Source organism: Apium graveolens, chromosome 3 (assembly GCF_009905375.1).
Source record: "Apium graveolens cultivar Ventura chromosome 3, ASM990537v1, whole genome shotgun sequence".
Classification (NCBI taxonomy): Eukaryota; Viridiplantae; Streptophyta; class Magnoliopsida; order Apiales; family Apiaceae; genus Apium; species Apium graveolens.
In genome coordinates, this window is record NC_133649.1 from 160,305,357 (window position 1) to 160,314,869 (window position 9,513).

The 9,513-nt window shown below is 35.6% G+C and overlaps 1 protein-coding gene across 1 annotated transcript; it reads left to right on the forward strand.

Annotated features, from left to right (window-relative positions):
• Positions 1-290: 290 nt before the first annotated feature.
• Positions 291-1,061, forward strand: LOC141714680 (uncharacterized). The gene has a single exon (XM_074518184.1). The coding sequence runs from the start codon at positions 291-293 to the stop codon at positions 1,059-1,061; it is 771 nt and encodes a 256-aa protein (XP_074374285.1).
• Positions 1,062-9,513: the final 8,452 nt, after the last annotated feature.

The following is a 9,513-nucleotide window of genomic DNA, read 5'->3' on the forward strand; positions in this document are numbered from 1 at the left end:
CCAAAGAGACGAGAAATAATTTCATCAAGGCCGGCGCAGACCCAACCCTGTGACAGCTACTTGTAGAGTTTATGAGTTAGTCTGTATTTGGACTGATCACAAGTTGATGAAATTTGGTTCTGAAAATACAACTTGGATACAAAATGGATGAACTATGAAATTTTGTTTTTTAATTACCTGGTATAGTTCAGTGGAAGATTTCGTTTAAGAATTTCATTGCTAGTATATATGGAGACAGAAACATCCTATCCACACAGAAACAAACTATTCTATCTCCTGCAGAGAAAAAAATGGAGGCATCACAAGAAGATATGAAACTGCTCGGAGTGCCTGGCATTTACAGAGAAAGCCACAAAATCATGACTCCATGGCGAACAATATTTAATCAATTAATCCTAGCTTTCATCCTCCCTCTCTGCTTCATTATTCTGGCCCAAGCGGGGATCTCCAAAATCCAACTTTCAAGAATCCAAGGCCAGAAATGTGGTGAAAATTACACATACACATCTCCCGATCGAGTGGTGCACATTCGAATAAACCTAGCATACTTCGCTTTCCCTTCTATATTTTCTCTCCTGTCCACTTCTGCTGTTGTTTACACCATAGCTTGCATTAACGCGAATCGTGATGTCTCCTTCACGAAAGTCATGAGCATTATGCCACAATTATGCATACGCAGAGGCCTAGTTGTCACATTCGTTGTCAGAGATGTATTAATTTTCATATACATCGTGGTCGCTGTTTTAACAATAGCTTTTTGTCTAAATATTGGTGGGATTATTTGTATAGTCCTCTTGTTGATCCTCTTGATCGGATACATAATAGGTTTTGTGTATATCATTACTGAGTTGCAGCTAGCTACTGTTGTGACCATTTTAGAAGAGTCTCACGGACTTGAGGCAATGAAGACGAGTAGGAAGTTGACCAAAGGAAAGTTTGGGGTGGTTTTGTCTATAGCGTTCATGTTGAATGTTCTTGTTTGGACGATACAATTTGTGATTTATAATTTTGTTTTACATGAGATTGCATTGGTGAAACAGCCCGCACTTCCGGACTATTAATTCAAAATCAAAACTAAAATAAAATACAATTTACTAATACGAAAATCTATTACAAAGGTGTCTATCACAAAAGCGCAGCTAACGGAAACGGTCCAAAAGTCAATCTACTCCAAAACTAAGGTCCTCGAACTCCAATGCTATACAACTCGAATCTCGGACAAAACCTGAAATTGTAAGTAATGAGCTATACAGCCCAGCAAGTACAAATTGACTAACTATTTAACCGGAAAACAATGGGTGTTTTTAATAAAACAAATTTTCTCAAAACGATAATAATTTTGTAAAAACAAATTCTAAAATAAATCCAACCCAAAGTTTTATATTTTAAAATTCAGAATTTAAAACAAAAGAGATCAGATTTTTATAACAGATCAGAACAGAGTAAAACATAACGAAACGATAATTCTTATAAATACCACAGTCTTGATCTACGGCCACACTTTGCCAGTAGCCGGCATCTAATTCTTATTCTTATTCTTATATACCACACTTTGCCAGTGGTCGGCATCTAAAGTTCAATAATTACGCGCCCTTAATAGGTATCTAAAGTTGCACACGCGTGCGCCTACTAAGGGTATCTAAGACTAGTTCCGGAACTATAGCGTAAATTACGAACGGGTTCGAAAACGTAGAGACTGGGTTTCAAAAGATTCTCGTATCTTATTTCTTATACAGTTCGAAACAGAATTCTTTTATCTTATACGAAATTCGAAAATCAGAGTATCAAAACTTTTCCGAATATAAAAGTAAGTCAAAAAAATACTTACCTCAAAGCCTGACCAGATCTGAATTTACTCTTTTTTGACCCTCTAAACGATGTTATCTTGAAAAACACGAAACACGAAAGTTGTAGAGAACGAAAAGACCTCTCCGAAAAGTCCAGAATCACTGAATTCCGACTTACGATGAATTTTCTACGAATTTTACAAAACAGCTGATTTTTATGAATAAAGACCTACGAATTTTAATGATGAAAACAAGGAATACGAATATGGTGTATTTATAACGATACAAAACCCTATTTCTTAACCTACAAGTTATCCATATTAGAATCTGATCCAAATTTTAGGCCCAATAGTCTAACCCAATTTCAAATCCTAGTCCTTATATAATTTTAATCCTTTTTATTCTATTATTCTTTTATTAATCGAATTCTAAAAATTACGGGATATTACATACTACCCTCCTTAAAAAGAATTTGGTCCCCAAATTCACAACAATCCTAAAGTTCGAGACACATCTACCCCCTGATCTACCAAAGGTCAAACTATGGTCCACAAGATCGAATCCTAGGGAATGTACTAGTCCCATACCTAATACACTCCGAAAGACAGCCTGCTCTGAATACCAACTGTAACAGCCCGCACTTCCGGACTATTAATTCAAAATCAAAACTAAAATAAAATACAATTTACTAATACGAAAATCTATTACAAAGGTGTCTATCACAAAAGCGCAGCTAACGGAAACGGTCCAAAAGTCAATCTACTCCAAAACTAAGGTCCTCGAACTCCAATGCTATACAACTCGAATCTCGGACAAAACCTGAAATTGTAAGTAATGAGCTATACAGCCCAGCAAGTACAAATTGACTAACTATTTAACCGGAAAACAATGGGTGTTTTTAATAAAACAAATTTTCTCAAAACGATAATAATTTTGTAAAAACAAATTCTAAAATAAATCCAACCCAAAGTTTTATATTTTAAAATTCAGAATTTAAAACAAAAGAGATCAGATTTTTATAACAGATCAGAACAGAGTAAAACATAACGAAACGATAATTCTTATAAATACCACAGTCTTGATCTACGGCCACACTTTGCCAGTAGCCGGCATCTAATTCTTATTCTTATTCTTATATACCACACTTTGCCAGTGGTCGGCATCTAAAGTTCAATAATTACGCGCCCTTAATAGGTATCTAAAGTTGCACACGCGTGCGCCTACTAAGGGTATCTAAGACTAGTTCCGGAACTATAGCGTAAATTACGAACGGGTTCGAAAACGTAGAGACTGGGTTTCAAAAGATTCTCGTATCTTATTTCTTATACAGTTCGAAACAGAATTCTTTTATCTTATACGAAATTCGAAAATCAGAGTATCAAAACTTTTCCGAATATAAAAGTAAGTCAAAAAAATACTTACCTCAAAGCCTGACCAGATCTGAATTTACTCTTTTTTGACCCTCTAAACGATGTTATCTTGAAAAACACGAAACACGAAAGTTGTAGAGAACGAAAAGACCTCTCCGAAAAGTCCAGAATCACTGAATTCCGACTTACGATGAATTTTCTACGAATTTTACAAAACAGCTGATTTTTATGAATAAAGACCTACGAATTTTAATGATGAAAACAAGGAATACGAATATGGTGTATTTATAACGATACAAAACCCTATTTCTTAACCTACAAGTTATCCATATTAGAATCTGATCCAAATTTTAGGCCCAATAGTCTAACCCAATTTCAAATCCTAGTCCTTATATAATTTTAATCCTTTTTATTCTATTATTCTTTTATTAATCGAATTCTAAAAATTACGGGATATTACAATTGGGAATGTGGAAAAGGGCTCTTGTTGGATTTGTTTGCCTAGCAGTACTTGTGATAATATATCTCTATGGCCTAGTTATTCAAACAATAACCTACTTTGTGTGCAAGTCGTATCACAATGAAACTATTGATAAGCGAACCTTGTCACAACATCTGGGAGAGTATAAAGGACGTCCGTATGAGCCAAATGGGGTGTTGCTGAAACAAATTTATTGGAATGCTCTGAGCAGGGCTATTAAGAGCATCAACATTGTGTTGGATCAGCTCTTAACTATGTATTAAAGTTGTACTTGTATTGGGTTGCAGTGCAGTTGTTTATGGCGAGTGATCATTATATCAGAATAAAGTGTGTGCTGCAGCCTTACAAGTGTTTAGAACTTGGCTAATAAGTTTTTTTGTAAATATCAGCTGAAAGTTGGCTCTGTCCTGGGTTTAACATTGCTGAAGTATAATATTCAGATCCCTTTCTATGTATGTTTACAAGTCTTTTTATACTATTTAAGTGGGCCTTTTTAGTGGGCTCTTTGCTATTTGGGCTGTGGCCCAACAATTAGTCCCCCTTTTAGTCCAAAAAGATTTTTTAGATCTTTTAATTATGGGCTTTACATTGGGGTTACATGAATGAAAAAGAAAAATCTTTGCATGCAAATTATTATCTTATTTTTTTTTCTTCCGGTCGTGGCAGAGAGGTGAAGAGTCATTACTTCATTCATTGATTGGTTGCTTGGGTTTCTTTCTTGAGACTTGAGCGGATGGAACTTCAAAAGGTACGGCTTTTGCAATGTTTATAACTTCCTCTTCCCTTTCTTTTTTTTATTTATCTTTTTCTTGGCTATCTTGCTTCTCCTTCTGGTTTAGGTACTTCTTCTTTCCTGTTTTTTTGCTTTCTTCTCTTTGTACTTGTTCGTTGTTCGTGGGTCATGGGTCTTTCTCGTCGGACTTTTTCCGGTACTGTGAGTGATAGTACCCGGGACAGTGTGGATGAGTTTGGGGATACTGTCTCCTACAAGACTCCTACTTTGAACCCTAGTTCTCGTCGTAACGTTAGTATTTGTAAAAGTGTTTCTTCTTCACCTGTTGAGGGAGGTGGTTTATCTGTTGGGAAAGACACCTTAAATGCTGGTTCATCTTCACATAATCCCTCTGTGTATGAGAGAGGTGGTTTATCTGTTTTGTATTTTCCTACTCTCGATTTGTTGTTTCTATCTTTCGTGTGAAAAGTACTGGGGTTCAGCTTTATTTTGATAGGAAAGAAAGTTGTAAAAAGCTTGTCGAGGCCTCTGGATCTAACTCTGGTTGGCATGATAAATGGGCCTGATATGAGGGACCCGAATTGAGTCATGTAGGGCCCTGGAAATCCTTGTGTCCGGCCCGTGTGAGGTCCTTGAACCGTTTGGGGTCGAAGACGCCTAAGGATTTGTCCCATTTTCTTGGTTCTTCTGTTAGGTACCAGCCTGAGGAGTTCATAGATCCTGACTTTTTGACTAGTCATTGTTGTAAGATTTGTTGCCTTTGTTTGATCATACTTGATTTGTACATTCTTATAATTGCTATTTTTTGACTTCGCCCCTTTTTTCTTGTTTCAGTTGTTGGATCGAGCCTCCACCGTTTGTTTGACTGGTTTGTTAAGATGCCTACTGAGGAGTTTCTTGCTCGGCTTGTAAAAAGCAAGGCGCCTGGGGCTTCTGTTGTTGTTGTGGCTCCTAAGGAGAGGGGGCCTGAAGTTGGCTCGAAGGTTGATCCTGTGGCTGAGCCTGATGATGCGTCTGACCCTATGCCTATAACTGTTCTTTTCAAAGACAAGGATAAGAAACGCCATCGCGAGGGGCATTCTTCCCGAAGTCACCACTCCAAGAAGCTAAAGGATTATGTGGCCTATAAGGCGTCTGTTGCGGCCTCTGTTGTTCAGGATGGTCCATGTTTCGTGGTTCGTGATGCTTCTTCGGCTGGTGGTTTTGCAGATTCTCTAAAGACTGGCTTGCATAGATGCAAGGCTTATGCCGAAAAGGTACTCCTAGTTTTCTCTCCTTTTTTTATAATCCTTCTTCTATTTTCGTTTGTTAGGTGGTGACAGACCTTAGTAAGTTGTTGACTCTAGGTGAGGTTGCTGATGTTGCCGAAGTGACGAAGCTTCGTGAGGAGATTCGGTCTTTAAGGTCTGAGATTTTGGCCCTTGAAAAGAAATCTGATGATTTGACTAAGGATAACAATGCCTCTGCTGATAGGGTGTTTTCTGTGGCGCCCTCCAAACCTGGGTCAGAAGTTTGGGGTCCACACACACACACGCCTTATTTATAACCTGCTTATAGCAATAATAAAGATAACAATAATATGCAGTGACCCTATTTACCAACTACCACGGATCGCAACAGGTTAAAGTATGCACACAAGCCACACATCTACTTATATTACATACTGTTCAAATCCCAACTATTCCAAACTCAAAACTGAGTATTAAACATTATTACAAACTTTTACAGACTTAAATTATCCCAAATGAAACCTACTAGCTTAGCTCGATCAACCTGAACCCCTAGCTCTCGCGCTGGACTGGGGATCCGCGGTACCAACTGGTTCCTTCTTAACTGGAAAAGAACAGAAACAATATCGCACAAATGAGCTAACTAGCTCAGCAAGTCACAATGACAAAACTGAGAATAATGATCATCAAGTGAACATGATTATGATATTAAGTGAACAATGGATTATGATTTAGAATTGGATATTATATTTTCATGTTAAAAACCAAGGTTAGGCTGCTGATCAGTCACGCACTAACCCCGAGCAAAGCACACAGGACTACTCTAACTAATGGATCCAAGGCACACATTGGACTAACTTGACCATTATATGGTTTGACCACGAATCTGGTCCACAATTTTATAAAAACAATCCAATTCTAACATAATAACAGAATAAGCAATAATAATCAATAACCAGAATCATCAACAATAATGAGTGTTTAAAAATGAAAGGGTTTCAATCCTTGTAAGGATCAATAAGATAATTTCAAAGCTTGGATGCTGGGTAATGAAAGAATTGGATAACAAAGGAATCAATATTTCAGGGTTTCAAGGATTTGGTCTTTCAAAGCATAAAATACAAAGATTTGATTGTGTAAGCAATCTGGTTCAGTGTTTAATATTTAGTTTGTATATATTTGTGGAGTAGGATCGTATACTTGAGGTTCGTGTTTGGGGTATATAACAATCAATGGTCTAGAAAGAATCAGGTTACGGCTCAAGATCAATAACTGGAATCAAGGTTTAGGGTACAGTGCTTCAAAGCACTTGCAATATCAACAAGACTATCAAGTACTACAATATCTCGAGAAAGTTCAGAACACTTGCCTGGTATTAGCTTACTACACTGCACTCGCTTCCAATCACAATCGTCTTACTCCTCAACTACCTGTTTCCCTTTTCCTACGTCTTGCCTCTTCTGCTCACATATCATAAGCATCTATCAATAATCGACTCATAGAGTTCTATTCAACACATACTTCTATCTACCCTTCGTTTTACCCAAATCCGATTAACGGATTGAAAGTTATGCAATAATCAAGTAAACACCGAATATATAGACTGATAGTCAATCAACAAGTCACATATAGCACATAATACATCACGTAATCAATGATATATTATTTATAAAGAAGTCTCGGGTCATAAATAGGCTTTCTGATATTTAAAATGATTTTTAAAACATTTTTCAGAATTAAAACGGGTCGTTGGATCAATTTCGGATTAATAAACAAGGTTCGGTAGGCCAATTCTGGCTCTGAAATAATTTTATACTAATTATCGAGCTTTGGAAATAATTTAGAATAATATTTTAAAGCTCGAAACTATTTTTCGGAATTTTTAAATCATTTTTAAATAATTAAATCTAATTAAATAATTGATTAAAATCAATTAATAATTAATTAAATCAATTAATCAATTAATTTTCGAATTAATTGACCAATTAATTAATTAAAAATTAAGTGAAATTAATTAACTAATTAATTTAGATTTATTTTTGAATTAAAAATAATTTTCGGAATTAAAATAATAATTTTCAAAATTTTCAGAAATTAAAAATGAATTTTTATAATAAAAATAAATAGGAAATATGATTTTTAAACATTTTATAAACAGGAATCATATTTTTGAAAACTTTGCAAACTACAGGGACTAAACTTCACCATCTTCAAAAATTACAGGGACTAAACTGCAATTTTGCAGTTTCAGTCGCCGGAAAATCGGGGGTGGCCGGAGAACTCACCTCCGGCATCCTCCCACCACCATCACCTCCAGAATTAAACTACACAACACCAGGAACCTATATCTGCAATCAAAATTCATCAATAACCCCAGACTTGGCCGAAATTTGATCAAGAAACTCGCCGGTTTCTGGCGGGTTCCACGTAAACTTCAAAACACAACTCCCTTCTCTATAGACCTCGTTGATTCATGAAACTTGTACGACTAGATTGCAAATTTCATAGAGAATACAATACACTATACCACAACATCAATCTATTTCAGAATAAGAAACCCCCAAATTTCAATTAAGAACATTCATACGGGTTATAAACCCTAATTTTAAAATTCGAAAATCAAACTCAAATTTGAACATGTTATTGAACTCCAAATCAGATGTATAATATATCAAAATCATCAGGAAAACAAGCTCTACAACATGCAATCATCAAATCATACAAACAATCATCCGAACAAAAATTCATATTTTTAATAAATTTAATTCGAAAATAAATAAATTTCCAGAAAATAAACCTTTGATTCTGTAGTGAAACAAAGCTCAGAATCTGATAGAACACTTCAAATCCTTCGTTTTGGTTACTCAAGCTTTGAAAACAGAGATCGGTAACGCCTTCGTTTTGCTGTTTGATTCTTAGAACAGTTTATGTAATTAGGGTTTTTCTCTGAAAATTATAGAATTAACTATCTGCAAATGATTTTGATACGAAATAAAATACGGAAAAAGGCTATTTATATTTACGGAATATTAGTATCCCGTTGGATCATTTCGGATATAAAACGGTACGTTTATTTGTAAAAACTGATCCAAACGGTATCGGTTTTCGGGATAATTATCCAAATCAGTACAATTTGTACTGCGATCTTGGTCTTAGCGCCTGGTTACACGTATTACGAAGTGATAATTGTGATAGTTTAATAAAAAGCTCCCGTTTATCGAAAATACGGATTTTATTGATTTATCGAAAATGTTGCGCCGAGACCCGCGCAAGACAAACCGTACGCCGGATCGAAAAAGTCGAAACATGAAATATGCTCGGAATATTATAATTAGGTTAGGAATGAGTTCTCGGAAGAGTTTCGGGTTCCGAAAACGTAACAATGGTTGACGTCGGTTGGTTCCCGTTTTTATAAAATAGATTTTAAATACTCGGAAAAAGATTTTATAAATTTTATATGATCCTTATAAATCCATAAATCAACATAAAAATAATTAGGAAGATATGACAATTATCTATGTTTTATTTTGGATATATAAAAATTAAAATACTCAATTAATATTATTTTTGAATATCCAAGTACATATAACATTTAACTATTAACTCACAGAATAGATACTAAACTCACATAATAATTATTTAATAGTAAAATAATTACACGATATATCCCGGATATTACATTTTCCCTTCTAACTGAAAAGTCTGAACTGATTATTGAGTGTGGCTCGTTAAGTGTGAAGGTAGCTGACTTGGGGAATGAGATTCGTGGACTTGAGGCAGCTCTTAGTGCTTCTAAAGATGGTCATGTTGAGAAGGAGAGTCAGTGGGATGCTGAAAAATCCAAACTGATCAGTAAGTTAGATGGTATGGTAGCCCAGCTTGCGCGTTGTGAAGCTGAGGCTCTTGGTTCTTT